The sequence below is a fragment of the Lonchura striata genome, chromosome 26 (assembly GCF_050655825.1).
Source record: "Lonchura striata isolate lonStrDom1 chromosome 26, ASM5065582v1, whole genome shotgun sequence".
Taxonomy (NCBI): Eukaryota; Metazoa; Chordata; class Aves; order Passeriformes; family Estrildidae; genus Lonchura; species Lonchura striata.
Window position 1 is genome coordinate 6,957,934 of NC_140728.1, and position 15,610 is coordinate 6,973,543.

Here is a 15,610-nt window from a genome sequence, read left to right on the forward strand (position 1 = left end):
TCCACCACTGGAGCAGGGTGGCTCCTCCTCACTCTGATAATTGAAAGGCCTTTTCTTATCTTGGCAAGGTTTGATGAGAAAAAGTTTTACCTTTTTTTGCCCTCTTGGTCTCTGCATTGCTTTTAGAGAGAGGGACATTGTGTGGCACCATCCCTGCAGGGCTTTCACTGTCCCTGGAGGGGCTTCACCATCCCTGGAGGGGTTTCACCATCCCTGGAAGGGTTTCACCATCCCTGGAAGGGTTTCACCATCCCTAGAGGCATCCAAGGAATGCCTGGACGTGGCATTCACTGCTCTGGTCTGGTGACAAGGCAGGGGTCAGTCACAGGTTGGACTCAACGATCTCAGAGCCTCAGTGATGTGTGATTCTGTGATTTTCTGCACTATCTATTCTAGACATAACTTGGAGTATCCCCTCCATTTCAAGGCGGTCACAGTGGTGTTGTTCTTTCTTTCCTTTGCAGAAATTCCTCATTTCTCATCCCTGCAGCTCTGGAAGATCTGCTGCTGGTGACGCTGGTGGGGGAAGCAGGGACAGGGTGGCCTTTCCTTCACCCCATGCTCGAAGCGATGGCACTGCTCTCTCAGCAGCCCAGTGCTGATGACTAACAGTTCCTGGTGAAGCACCAAGTGCTCTGCTTTGTGTTTTTTTCAATATTTTTTTTCCTGCCGGCAAGGCGTGACGTTGGATATGTCAAATGTGGAAACCTGGTCAGAACTCGTGACTCACGTCGACATCAAAAGGTAAATCCCAAATTGCTCTTTGGAAATTTAACCAATGTCACTGGTTTATCTTGTCCAGAAATGGGTTATTAATCATGAATTGGTGTCACTGGACTTTGACGTGACTTCTAAAGTGACACAGAGCGACCGTTACATAAGAAGTTCTTAGAAGGTCCAGAACATCCATGTGATTTCAATTAAGCTGGAACTCTCTGGAATTGCCACATGAAGGAGTCAAGGGATGGAGACTTTCTCCCCTCTGCAGATGCAGTTTTGGTGATAAACTTAACTGAGAAATATTTGCACTTTTTAATCGCACACATAAACCTCCCAATATTTGCAATTCTGTTGCAGCCTAAGGCAGAGATTGAATAATATCCAAATTTAATATCCCCCCTGGAACTCCAGGGTGCCCTCTGCCAACCTGGAAGAGCGAGTTGTGCTTTATTCCCTCTTTTCCATGGGTTTTGCCACTTTGAGCCCTTCTCTGAGGTGTGTGAGGAGTCGTGGGCGAGGTCAGCGATGCTGCCATCATCCTCCTGGGGCTTTTCCCACTCCATAAAGAAAACAGAGGTGTTGTTCTGGTTTTTTATCTTTTATTTCTCCTGAAATCAGCTGCTGACAGGAATTTCATGATGCTCACAGCACTTAGAGAAACCAACAGGATCTTGGCACTGAGTCTGAGTGGGGACTGTGTGCTCCAAGTGAGTTTCTTTGCAGATAACTAAAAAGTGTAAAAGTATGCAAAAAAACCCCAAACCTTGAATATATAATCCATTGGCCCAAATATCCCTTGCACTGCCTTTTTTTGGTTTTTTTGATCCTTCCACAGAAGCAATTTTGAGCAACTCCTGCCCTGAGCAGCTCATTGCACAAGTGCTGCTTTGAGGAGTTTCTTTTTTCTAGTTCTGGTATTACTTGGGTGGGGGCGAGGAGAGGAACGTGTGGATCTTCTGGAGAATATTGACTTTGTCATGATTTAGCACCAAAACTCTGACCAATAACACGAGCCCAGCCTATTTATAGTGCTTAGGGGTCATAAGACAGAAACTCCTTATCACGGTTTGAGAAATCAGATCAGCCCAAGCCGCTGCTCGGAAGCTCCAGGGTGAATTTCAGAGCCAGCTTCACTCCCTTTCCACAGCAGCACCAGGCCCTGTGCCAACACTGCCCTGGCAACCCCCACCGTGGGGTTTTGGGGTGGTTTTTGTGTGGTGAACACGGAGAGGGTTTGGAAATCCTGGGGTTTCTCTGTCACCCCACGAAGTGCAGATCAGCTCCGGCCGGGGTCGGATGGTGGCTCATCCTCGGAGCTCGAGGGATGCTGCAGCATCCCCAGAGCTGCCAGGGGATTTTCCGCGTGCTCCCACAGTGTCTTTCTGCTCCAAAAGCGTTGCTGTGGTTTTTTGATTAAAGAATGATCCACCAGATGAGCTTTTCGGGGGTTTCAGAGACTTTTAAAAGTGTTCAAATTCCCCTTCTGCTTTCTCTTTTTTTTTTTTTATACAGAGGGAACAGGTGATCCAATCTCCTTCTCTTGACAGACATCTTAATATGGAGACCCAAAGAAAATCATGGAATCCTTGAGTGCTGCGAGTTGGAAAGGGCTGTGAAGATCATTTATTTCATGGGGGCAGAAGCTGAGTTATAAAAGAAGTAGAGTTCAATTGAAATCCTGCTGCTCCCCATGGGAGCTCTGGTGTCAGCTCCACTCCTCAGAGCTTCTCTCCTCGAGCTCCTTGAATTTCCCTGGGATTTATCTTTCTGGGGAAGCCTGAGGAAGATTTACTTCATGAACAGCATCAGGGATTTATGCCTCTGTTTGGTTACTGCTCTCCCTGTGGCTTTTGAGGACTGTAACTAGGAAGTGGAAGATGAAGTTGAATGGTGGAAAATCCCCCACACTGTTTAAAAATAAGAAGACCAAAAAAAAAAAAAAAAGAGAAAGAACAAGATCTAAAGCAAAGTTCCTCTGCTGTCGGGAAAGGAGGGAACTTCATCCCCACTGCTGTGTCCAGCAGTGTCTGCTGAAAATACAAAGTCAAATGAAGAGCCAAAATCCCTGCAGTGCCCCTGATTTATATTGATGGCTAAAAGGGGTTTTGCAGGGAGGAAATGCTCTGGATTTTCCAGAGCTTTCAGTGTTCTCCAAGGTCAGGGGACAGAAGGCCAAGCTGGTCTCCCCATGTGTGCCAGGATCAGGCAGAGCTACCCAGCGGAATTGCAGAAGCTTCTGGAAAAATCAACCTTGCACCAGAACATGATTTTCCAGGAATTTACACCTAGAGTCAAACAAACAGCGCCAAATGTTTCTGTTTTTTGGGTTTTTTTTATCAAATTGGGCAGGAATTGGTGGAGCCCAGTGGCTGTGACGTGCCAGCCTTCCCTGCTTGTCCAGTGACTGTGCCCTGGGGCCAGAGCTGGAGCAGAACTCCCCAGGCTCACGTGCATCCATCCCGAAACCAGCCTTGTCTCCTCGGGGTTGTGAAATGGAGAGGAGCAATATTAACACAAAACCGAAACCCGGCGCCGCGACCGGTTGCGTACAGAGCCAACAGCGAATTTACTGAAACACAGCTTTCAGTTTTGGTGAAAGCTGAACCTGGCTGGCTATTGGACTGATTCATTTGCTCCCTGGATTGTTCAAAAACGGAGCTGATAGCAGCCAGCTCTCAGTTTCTCCTTTATTAGGTGTCATTTATTGCCTGCACTGTCAGCACATTTCGCCCGCGGGGCAAACCCAGGGGCTGTGTGGGACTGTCCGATCCATTGGCTGCTCCACGCTGCCAAACCTGGTTTTCCATCAAAATTCATTTTTGGGAATATGCTTTAGGGGTGGTTATGGGGGTGCTGATTGTTGGACTAGGTGATCTGGAAAGCCTCCTCCAGCCTGGGTGATTCCACATTTCTGTGAAGTGACCTGTGTGATTTCTGTCACAGCAGCTTTTCATTCTCCAGGAATAAGGATGGGAGGAATAGGAGAGCTGGGTTGGGGCAATAGGAGAGCTGGTGATGGGTTTGGGGAACAGGAGAGCTGGTGGTGGCTTTGGGAATCCCAGCAGACCCTGGCCCAGAGCCCAGTGCTGGTCCCAGTGGTGTTGGTGCTGCTGGTGGCACCGCTCTTGGAATGTGATGGATGATTCCCTCCCCATTTTTGGGCAACTCCTGAGCTGTTGCAGTTTTGGGATGAGAATTTCCCAAGGGTAATTCGATTCTCCAGTTGGTCCATGAACTGGGCAGGGGTGAGCTGGGCTCCCATGGGCTGGTCCTTGGCAGCACAGGGAGAATGAACAGCCTGGCTTTGGGCACAGGGGCCCTTTGGGTCCACTGACATCGACACAGAGGTGGCAGCTGAAACCCAAAAAAAGCTTTTTGAGCTGAATTATTTTACCCTAAAAGCCTGAATTATGCATTTCCCTGTGGGGAAGATGCCATTTATGATAACCAAAATATGAGCTCACGTTTTGCCAGAGCAGGGGAAACAATTATCTAACCTTCCACACCCCGCACCCTGGTGACTAAATCAGTTTTCTGCAGAACAGCTGTTGATGCTCGAGATCCTCCACCACGCTTTTCCTCTTCCTCAAAGGTGAATCTTAGAAGAGGAGGGGAAAAATAAAAGAACATTTCCTTTGATTTTTAATTTTTTTTTTCAATTTCTTTCCACTTTCAGGGTGAAATCCTCCCTCAGCAGCAGCAGTGCCCTTGGTGAGTCACTGGGTGAGTGTCACATCTGTGCTGGGCAGGAGGTGGCACAGGTGGTGGCATTGCTGGGACGTGTCCCTGACCTGGCCAAGGATGACAGGGGGAGCCCAGGGTCACCCCCAGCACTGGGGTGATGTGGGGGACGTGGCACTGTCCCCTTCCTGCTGCACCTGGGGACACCCTGGGCTGGGCTGTTGGTGTCTGATGATGGCAGGAAGAGCCCCAGAGGGACAACCATGGGTGATGCCCTCAATCAGGAGGAATCAGACATTGTCTTGGGGTGAGGGGAATTATCCTGGATGAGGGACATTGTCCTGGGATGAGGGACATTGTTTTGGGATGAGGGACATTGTCCTGGGTGAGGGATATTGTTTTGGGATGAGGGACATTGTTTTGGGGTGAGGGACATTGTCCCAGATGAGGGATATTGTCCTGGATGAGGGATATTGTCCTGGATGAGGGACATTGTTTTTGGGTGAGGGACTTTGTTTTGGGCTGAGGGACATTGTCCTGGGTGAGGGATTTTTTTTGGGGTGAGGGACATTGTCTTGGGATGAGGGACATTGTTTTGGGGTGAGGGACATTGTTTTGGGGTGAGGGACATTGTTTTGGGGTGAGGGACACTGTCCTGGATGAGGGACATTGTTTTTGGGTGAGGGACATTGTTTTGGGGTGGGGCACACTGTCCCAGGCTCTCCAAAGGTCCCCGAGCCCCCAGAGCTGGGACAGGAGCTGCTCTGCCCACCCTAGAGCTGCTGAGAGCCCTGGGCAGTGAGAAGCTCTCGGGAAGAGCCCTGGAAAGCAGCTGAGCCTTGGCTCTGGATGTCTCCCGGAGCTCGGCTGAATAAATCCGCATTTCCCTCGGCCACGCTCCGCCTGTTGCTCCCTACGGGCAGCACCAGCGTTTGATTTTCAGAATTATTCAAGGGGCTGAGGCTCAAAACGTGACTGAGGAGAGGGAACACGATGTACCTCTCCGGCAGAACCTCCTCACTGAGTGTTTTCTGACTCATTTGTCGAGTTTATCGAGAAAAACAATTTTTTTTGGTACTCCTGTCAGCAGCACTGCAGAGCTGGGGCTGGGCGAGGGCAGGGCTGGAGCTGGCCCTGGCCAAGCTTTCTGCCCATAACGAGCTGCACTAATTAAGAGAGAGAAGAGCAGTCTGATGGTCAGGGCTGGCAGAGGGTGTTTCTATGACAGAGAGTGCCAAGCTCATGGAAAAGGTGACATCAGGGGTGGCACCTGTAGGTGCTGCTGTCCGTGCCTGGTTCAGGAGGACAGTGCCAGATTAGCACCCCTTCAAACCAGGGTTTGGCTTTGGACTGGAGGGATTTCTTGGCAATTAAATATTGATTTTTAAGGAGCTGAGAATTGTGTTTCACCTTTTCATTGACACCCAGCTATGCAGAGGGCAGGGCTGGCTCACAAATTGCATCACTTCAGGTGTCAATGAAATCACTCCAGTGCAGAAAAACCGTTGGACAAACAGCTCGACAAAAAAAACCCAAAAACATGTAGAAACATTTTCTTCAGCTGCTGAAAACAGAATTTGACAGGGGTTTTTGTGAGCTACAGCATTATCAGGGCACGTGTAACACCCTACAGTAATTTTTATTTCATGTGGCTGAGTGGGTTTTTGCAGCTCTTTTCCTGAAGGAGACCGGGTATTCCTGAGCCCAGATGTTGTTGCTGGATGCTGTTATTAAGGCTTAATTCTTCCTGATGAAAACTTCTAGGAGCATTTCTCTCACTCACGGTCTCTGGCTCTGGGGACCTGAGAAAAACCATTATCAGGCTCATATCTGAAATGATGGTTTACCTAAAGCTGCTGTGAAATAGGGGCGATGACAAAGAATGTCAAACCAAAGCTGGGCTGTTGAGTATTATCAGAACTTCTTAGAGCACAAGAAGTGCCTTGAAAGGCGCTATTGAAACTGCCTTATCACCCCCAGACACTTTACTGGAAACCTGATGTGAAACGTGAGCTGGGACCAGCCCTTGAGAGCGGATCAGAGCAGCTGGATGACAACTTCTTGAAGGTTTCTTTTTTTAGGATTAAATGAATGATTTGAAATGAATTCTCGGGGTTAATTAAGCTGAGGGCAGGCTCAGCAGCGCAGTAACTCCAGGCAGCACCACAGGGGATGGAGCAGGGCTGAGTTTCCCAACGCAGCCAGCCGGGGCTGAGTCAGTGCCCTGTCCCCTCCGAGTGTCTGGTCCCTGTCACGCTCCAGGGCTCTCCCGAACCGTGTCCCGTGTTAGTCACAGCCCCAGGCCCCGAGTCTGCCGCAGCCCGGTGCTTTCTGTCGCCCTGGAGATGTTTTGTCACCGCAGCAGTGACGGTGACAGCGGGGCCGGGCGGGGCTGAGCATCTTCCCCGCGGCGCTGCGGGGACACAGCGAGCTCCAAAGGCTCCTTCCTCCCAGGGCTATTCTCCATTTAAACTGGGGATATCCCCAGCTCCAAAGGCTCCTTCCTCCCAGGGTTATTCTCCATTTAAACTGGGGATATCCCCAGCTCCAAAGGCTCCTTCCTCCCAGGGTTATTCTCCATTTAAACTGGGGATATCCCGAGCTCCAAAGGCTCCTTCCTCCCAGGGTTATTCTCCATTTAAACTGGGGATATCCCCAGCTCCAAAGGCTCCTTCCTCCCAGGGTTATTCTCCATTTAAACTGGGGATATCCCCAGCTCCAAAGGCTCCTTCCTCCCAGAGTTATTCTCCATTTAAACTGGGGATATCCCCAGCTCCAAAGGCTCCTTCCTCCCAGGGTTATTCTCCAATTTCTCTGGGGATATTCTGTCCCTGGTCCTGGCTCAGCCCCTTCTGTGCCCGTGCGATGCGGGATGTGCCGCTTGCCACTTTGCATAGATGATTTCTCAGCCGAGTTAATGACACCCAGGGCTGAGTTTTAATTCCTGAATACCAGGGCAGCTGGCTCCCAACCCTCTCTGCTGCCTTTGCTTGTTAGTTGGGCCATCACTAGCCTTGGAGTGCCCTGTCACAACGTGCCTGCCATAAAACCCGAGGCAGGAGCCGTCCCAGTTAGCTGGAAGAGTTCCTGGGGAGAGGAGCAACTTCCCTGCCCCATTCCCAGCGTTGCAGTGCCCCAAAGGTTTAACTGTGCCCCGAGTGCCTGCGGGAATCACTTCCCATTTTACTGAGCTCATCTGCAGCGTCACAGGGCTGAGTTTCAGAAATCCCTGTTCCTTCTTTCCCTCTTCCTTCCCAGAGCAAAAGAGGGATGATTTGCTGTTTTATTGAGGGTGTTCTCATGCTGCTGGAGCTGGCAGGTTGATGAAAGCCTGGGGAGAGCCACGCTGGGAGAATTTGCTTCCATCTGGGCTTGGTCCAATGTGTGCTGATGGCTTCAAACTGCCAGAGGGCAGGGATGGATGGGATTTTGGGAAGGAATTCTTCCCTGTGAGAGTGGGCAGGCCCTGGCACAGGGTGCCCAGAGCAGCTGTGGCTGCCCCTGGATCCCCTGGAAGTGTCCAAGGCCAGGTTGGACAGGGCTTGGAGCAGCCTGGGACAGTGGGAGGTGTCCCTGCCATGGGACATGAGATGGTCTGTGAGGTCCCTCCCAACCTAAAACATTCTGGGAACCCTGCTGGTTCCACCCCCTCTACCCTGAAATGAGAAGCCCTTGGACAACCCCCACGTCCAGCACTTGGGGTGCTCCATCACCACCATTTCACACCCAGTAAAACCCCAAAACGAAAATCTCTCCGGGTTGTTCCCCACCCCGATGGGGTTTTCCTCCTCCTTGCCCTTGTGCTGAGGGTCCTGCTGTTTCTTTTGCTTTGCAGAAGGTCAGTGACAGAATAGACAGGCTGAGGGACACATCCAGAGACCTGCAGAAGGCCCTGGACCCCGGTAATCCAACATTTCCCTCCTGCTCCTGTATCATCCCAGCATCTCTCCTCCACCTCCCCCACAGCCACGTCTCCTCCTTGCCTTCTGGCACTTGGCTGACCCATCCTGGGCGTCAGTTCAGTTACCAAAAGGAAAAAAAAAAAACGAAAGAAATCCTTTCAAGTCATCTGCCATTTACATAATGAAGTAAGAGCTCACTGTCTCTTCCTCTGTTTCCTCACCCTGCTGGGTGTGCACCGGGCTCCCGGGAATTCTGCCGCTTCCTCTGCTTCCAGCAAAACTTTTGCTGTAATTCCAGGCAGCAGCTGCAGGGATCTGGGGGAGGATTCACAGCCCAGACCCCTCCAACACCTCAGCCAGGGCAAATCCAACCTGCTGCAGCCTGGGTCCTGCCCTCTGGCTGATTCCAGCAGGGTGAGGGAGGCACGCTGGGCTCAGCTGGGGCACTTCCAGCAACCCTGTGTGCAAGAGCCTGACTAGCCTGGGCAGAAAATCCATTTGCCTAGTGACAGATCTCCGCTCAAGACCGAGCTTGGTTATCAATAAATTAATTAGTCACCCAGCAGATACGTGCAGGACAGCCCTGGCCCACAGGCACGAGGTACACCTGCATTGCAACAGGGACACGCTGGGGCTGCTGCTCCAGAGCATCCACCCCTCCTCTGGCATTAGAGGGGTGACTTTGTCCTCCAAGTCCAGCTGGCCATTCCCCCTGGTCCCACAAACTCCAGGGAGTTTATTTAGCTGCACATTTTTGTTTGCAGGCTGAATGAAGCTGTCTCCAAAGGGGCTGCAGGAACATCCAAACCAACCTCGGAGCCAACAGCACAGGGGTTTGCACCAGCACTGCCACATCCGTGTGACAGCGTGCCCCAGCTGACAATCCCTGCTGCCCTGGGGACAGCCTGGCCTGCAGTGCTGGGAGGAGAACATCTCTGCTCCTTGGCTGCAGCAGCTTTGCTCAGCAGGGAAAGCTCGTGGTGTGGTGAGGAGGTCACGGACGTCACCGAGCCACTGGGCTGGGGGCGTGGGAAGGAGTCAGTGGAATTTCTGTCCTTCTGCAGGGTGACAGGTTTGGGCTGATCACCTGAATCCCCTCTGACCCTGGAAATCACTTCTTCTGCCAGCAGGATGGGACCTGTGTCCTCCAAAACCCCGACCTCGTGTTTCTGTGCGTCTCCAACACCACAGACACAGGATGGAGAAGAGTCCAGGAACTGAGGAGATTTGGAACAGCATTCCCTGAACCTGGTAGGAGGATTCCTTGAATTTGGGACCAGAATTCCCTGAAAGTGGCAGAGGAAGGCCACTTTTGCCAGAACAATGATGGAGAAAACCCTGGACTTGAGTTTCACCACTTCCAGCAGGTCCATTGCCAGAAGTCCTGGAGTTCTGGGACCACCGGGGTGATGCCACTGAGCTTCCCACATCCCAACACCTCTGCGAGGAGCTGGGAATGGCCCCTCTCCAGCAGGGGATTGCCAGCATTGCTCCATGTTGGGGCATTTTGGGGATGTGACCGCAAGGACGGTCCCTAATTTTGGGAGTTCACATCCCTCTTCCCAAAAGAAAACCCACGCCCTGATGCCAGAGTTCCCGCCTCCGTAGGTGAGGGAAACACCTGTGGGAGAGAGAGCTGGTCCCTTGCATGAACTCATTAATTCAGCAAATTACAGAGGGAAATATGTGCTGGGAAAAGCAAGAAAAATCCCAAAAGTTAATCCAAGAGGTATTTCCTCCTGGTACCGGGATAAAAACGCCTCCTTCGGTGCTCTCCAGGCCAGATGTTGGTGAGAGAGGTGAACCCACACCAAAGAGCAAGGTAAGATACTGAATTTATCCCTTTGCTCTGTGTCCTTTTGGGTTTTCCCTTCTATTCCTATATCTGAAATATTTTCTTTCATTAGTAACCTTAATTTTCAGTGCTTACAAAACTTGTGTTTGGCTTATGCTATTCCAGAAGGAAGCTGGTTTCTTTTGGGATAAGGCTTTGGGATCTGTTACTTTCAGTCAGTTACCTCCTGTTGCTTCTGTGTCATTAGACTTAAAAAATTAATTTCACTGTATTTATTTTCTTGATAACATATTTTCAGAAGAACTCTGTTTATTTAGATGCTTTTTTAACTGATTTTTTTTATTTTTCCATTTCTTTTTGATCTCTTCAGTTAAATATTTGATTTTTTTTCTCTTGCTCATGGGGAGCAAAAAGAAGTGGGTAATAGATAGTAATGAGTATGGAGTTTTTAATACAGGTGTACAAGTTTTAAATAAAATATGTGTATTTTAATATGGATCACAGTTGTGTTAATTAGGAAAATAAGGAGGAATATTCTCTTGCTTGGGCAGCTCTCCCAGGCAGCTGACATGAGAGGATCCCCCCTGTTCCTCTGCCTCTTCTGTGTGTCCTGCTGGATGAATTTGATGCCCACAGCTGGGGACAAAATCTTCCACTTTGGAGCCTGCAGGGTTTCCATCAGCATGACAGAGATCAGGGCTGGCTTCACAGCAATTAAAGCCAACATTGTGAGTATTTGCCAGGCTCTGGGGGGCTGGGGAGCCCCTGGAGCCCCTCGGGAGCCTGCAGCTCCATGCCCATCTCCGTCCTCTCCGCAGCAATCCAGAGACCCCATCCGGACCCTGAGCATCCTGTCCCACCCTCACTCCCTCCACAAGGTCAAGGTAGGTGGCCCTGGCTGGGGAGCCCTCCTTGGATCCAAAAGCAGGTGAATGTGACCTTTAGAAGTGCAAATCTATCATAAATCAGTAATTTTCAGCTCTCTCACACCCCAAAGCCCTGGGCAGGAGCCACTGTCTGGCTCTCAGCCTCTGATACCCAGCTGCAAAATCAGCTGGTTTTATTTTGTGAGACTTGCTGAGGATGGATCTCCTGGAAAACCAGCCTAAAATGATTTCCCATCTATTTTATCAGCTTCAATCAAGCACCACTGAAGAAGCTTTCTCTGAGTCAAACTGTCCTGCTGTGCTCAGCTACCACCAGTTTCCTGTCAGAGATGCTTTATCCCAGAGAGTAACTGCAGGTTGCACACTTTGGAAGAACTTGTAGTCATTAAATTAATTTTCTAAGTCTTCAGACAGATGCTGCATCACTTATCAGCTCTTCACCTTCTACGTGGACAAGGTTTTCAAGCACTGCAGGACCGAGGACTCGTTTGTGAACAGGAAAATCAGCAGCATTGCCAACTCCTTCCTCAGCACGAGGAGGAAGCTCGGGCAGTGTGTAAGTGCTGGCTTCTGCTCCACTGTGCATCTCTTAATATTTCATCTATAAACCAACCTGGGAGGTTTATAAAGCTGCAAAGTCTCTATTTCCATAAGTGGTTTTTAATGAGAATACGAAGCAGAGTGGTGTGAAGAGTGTTCTGTCCACTGAGAGATTTTTATAATTGCCCACTCACCAGCAAACTCTCCTGTTGGTCCTAAGGCCCAAAATTTATCCTGTCCTTGTGTCTGTCAAGGGAGCTAAAGCCTGATTTAGGGACCTGCAGCCTTTCCCACAGTTCCATGGTGTCTCAGTCTATGATACCCAGCAAAATCAGAAATTGAAATCTTATTTTTAAAAATGAACTACCCAGACTAATGAATTAATCTTGTTTTTCCAGCGTGAGCAGAATAATTGCCTGTGTGGGGAGGAATCCACGGAGAAATTCAAGCAAATACTTGCAAACTACGAAGGGGTGAGTTGGTGACTGAGCCTGCTAATTAGCACAGATATTTAAATTCTCTTTATGTTGCCTTGTACTGATGGTGTCTGCTTACAGCTCATTCCTTTCTATATCATTTCAGCTGAATGTCACATCTGCAGCCATGAAATCCCTGGGGGAGCTGGACATCCTCCTGGACTGGATGGAGAAATCTCGTTAGCGGGCGGCGTTAATTACCCACGGGCCGGTGCTGAGGAGCTGCAGGGGCTTTGCAGGGATGAGAGGGACAAAAAATCACTGTATCAGTGCAGCTCCCCAGCAGTTCCAGCTGCATTCAGGCAAGCATGGAGAGCTTTGCCAGCCAGGGACATCAGCAGAGTCTTCATTAAGACAGAAATAACGAGTTTGATGAAATCAGCATCACCCTCGCTGCTACCAAAGGATGCTCCCAGGGAAAGCCCACAAGGGTTTCTCCTGCTGGCACACATAAGCTGTGATCATGGCATAAAATGATTGTCTAAATTACAGATATTTTGTTTAGGGAATGTGGGGAATGAGCTGAGAGCTGGCTGGGAGGACTCTGGTGCATAAACCTGGGCTCGGTCTCAGGGCTGTGCCACTGATGGATCTGGCTGAAATGAGAAGTACAGTGTGGGAAATGCTTCCAAGAACAGGTCCTAGCAGGTATGACAGGCCTCAGAAATCTGTGTTTCCTTTTGAGATGATATTTTCTGCCTTATCAGTAAAAATGTTTCTGTGCAAGATATGTGGTTGCTGAATAGAAAAAGGTTCTTGAGTGTATTGAGCAATTTACTGACACTCAGTAGTGAGTTTTGTGGAAATTGGTTGTGATGACCATAAATAAACCCAACTTGAAACTGTGCTGAGTCTGTTTGTCAAAATTCTGAGGAATTATATGATTCTTGCTGGTGAAACTTTCTGAATTCTCTGTGGTGTCCTCTTACAGCAGATGCTGTCACTCCAGCATGCCAGGGCTGATGCATCCTCCTGGGCACGCCAGAACCACCAAACTCAGACCTCAGTGCTGCTAAATCCCCTCAGTTTGTCCCCCAAACTGTGCATTATTTATAGCTCTGGTCTGTTCTCTCCCATTTTGGGTGTTGCTGGTACCCACTGAGTGCCCTAAATCCCAGCTGGGAGACAGCACCAGCATTTCCCTGTGGCACAGGTGTCAGCCTGAGGTGACATTTGGTGACTCACTTTCAAAGGAAAGGTCTATGACTGCTCACTGTCCTCCCTCAGATATTTGCTGATGCCAAAGGAAAGCTTCTCAGGACTTTGATTCTGTTAATTCACTTTCCCACAGGTTTCATTTGTCCCGGTGTCAGGGCACGGACAGGTGAGCACATCTCACCATGCTCTGGCAGTGCTCAGGAGAGCTGACGGGTCAGCTCCTTCACTCTTTCAGGAATGACAGGTCTGGGCCATTCCACGATTCTCTGTTGAAGAACAACCCCTGAGAATGATGCTGGGATGCAGTGAGGTGCCACAGCTCGTCCCTGGCCACAGAAAATCAGCTGGCACCTGCTGAAGGAGCAGGAGCTGCTTGGTGAGTTCCTCATGGATCTGGATGACAGCTCGAGGGTTTTGTCCCACACCTTCAGCTCACGTCACAATTATCACAGCTCATCCCATGCATCGAGCTCACCCTGTGTGCTGCACCCCTCAGCCCATGCCTGCCTCAGTGCTTTCACCTAAACCAGGCACTTTACACTTCTGTCCCACTGCAGGGCACGGCAGCAGCCCAGGGCCACCACCCACCTAGGATGGATAAATATCAGATACACAGGGCTCTACTCTTTGCTTCTAACAATTTTCCTCCCCACAAAACCATTTCAATTCCAAAATACTCCACCAAAGCTGAGACTAAATCCCTTGCTGTTGGTGTCAGCCTCTCCTGCTCCTTACTGGCTTCATGTTTATTAAGGTAAGTTCCCTCAGGATCAAGATCTCTGAACTTGATCAGCTTTTCACCTGAAAGGTGCCAGATGTTGCCTAAACTAAATGATGCTACACATTGCAATAGGAACAATTAATTAAGTGGCAGCAGTGGGAATGAGAGGGGGCACAGCAGGCAGCTGAGGGCTGCAGGATGCTCAGCCCACCCCGTCTCCAGCCCCTGCTCCTCTGCCCTGCCGCAGTCCAGCTCATCCCGGCTGCTCCCTGGAGCTGGGGAAAGGACGCCGTGGGGCAGGCTGAGGAGGAAGAGCATTGACAAAGGGAGAGCGAAAGGGGTTTTCTTCTCTCAGAAATTTCCAAACCCAAGCGTTCTCCTCCTGCTGCTGCCCGCCGGGGATGCTTCCCGGGCTCAGCCTTTCCTGCTGCACCTGAGTCAGGCATTGCCTCCCTTCCAGCGGCTCCGGGCGGGCGCGGACCTGTCCCGGGCCCAGCACGGACCTGTCCCGGGCCCAGCACGGACCTGTCCCGGGCCCAGCATGGACACATCCTGGTCCCAGCACGGACCTGTCCCTGGCCCAGCATGGACACATCCTGGTCCCAGCACGGACCTGTCCCGGTCCCAGCATGGACACATCCTGGTCCCAGCACAGACCTGTCCCGGGCCCAGCACGGACCTGTCCCGGGCCCAGCACGGACCTGTCCCGGTCCCAGCATGGACACATCCCGGTCCCAGCACGGACCTGTCCCGGGCCCAGCACGGACCTGTCCCGGTCCCAGCATGGACACATCCCGGTCCCAGCACGGACCTGTCCTGGTCCCAGCACGGACCTGTCCCGGGCCCAGCACAGACCTGTCCCGGTCCCAGCACGGACACATCCCGGTCCCAGTACGGACATATCCCGGTCCCAGCATGGACACATCCCGGTCCCAGCACGGACCTGTCCTGGGCCCAGCACGGACCTGTCCTGGTCCCAGCACGGACCTGTCCCGGGCCCAGCACGGACCTGTCCCGGTCCCAGCACGGACCTGTCCCAGTCCCAGCACGGACCTGTCCCGGTCCCAGCATGGACCTGTCCCAGTCCCAGCATGGACACATCCCGGTCCCAGAATGGATCTGTCCCGGTCCCAGCATGGACACATCCCGGTCCCAGCACGGACACATCCCGATCCCAGCACGGACACATCCCTATCCCCTCTGGACCTGCTTCTGCCTCCTCCACACACCTGTCCCAGCACCTTCCACGAACCTGTCCTGTCCCCTCACAGACCTGTCCTGGCCTCTCATGGACCTGTCCCAGCCACTTTCACAGACTTGTCCTGAACCCTTCATTTCTGTCCCAACCCCTTCATTCCTGTCCCAGCCCCTCACAGACCTGTCCCAATCCCATAACGGACGTGTCCCGACCCCTCTGGACCTGTTCCAGCCCCTCCGGACCTGACCCGAGACCCAAACCCCTTCCCACGGCGCAGCTGAGGGGATGCAGCCCCGGGGATGTGGCAGGTGAGCCCTCCCTCCCTTTGAGCACTGGCAGGAAGGTGCAAGGTGGATGTGAGAGCTGGTGAGCAGCAGGGAGATGCTGCCCTGCTCATCCCAGCACTGAAAGTCCGCAAGTTAGGAACAATTTGTGTTTCATCCTCAGGGAAATTCTGGAATGCACAATTCAGGAATAATTTGTGTTCATCCTCAGTGAAATTCAGTCAGCCAGATAACCCAGCCTGCCATTG

The 15,610-nt window shown here is 51.2% G+C and overlaps 1 protein-coding gene across 1 annotated transcript; it reads left to right on the forward strand.

Moving 5' to 3' along the window:
- Positions 1-5,008: 5,008 nt before the first annotated feature.
- LOC110473088 (interleukin-20) lies at positions 5,009-12,845 on the forward strand. The gene is given in 6 exon segments (XM_085561375.1): positions 5,009-10,826; positions 10,917-10,982; positions 11,389-11,541; positions 11,924-11,998; positions 12,108-12,180; positions 12,183-12,845. Coding segments are annotated over 6 exon segments (912 nt in total). The 5' UTR covers positions 5,009-10,577; the 3' UTR covers positions 12,479-12,845.
- The last annotated feature ends 2,765 nt before the right edge of the window (positions 12,846-15,610 follow it).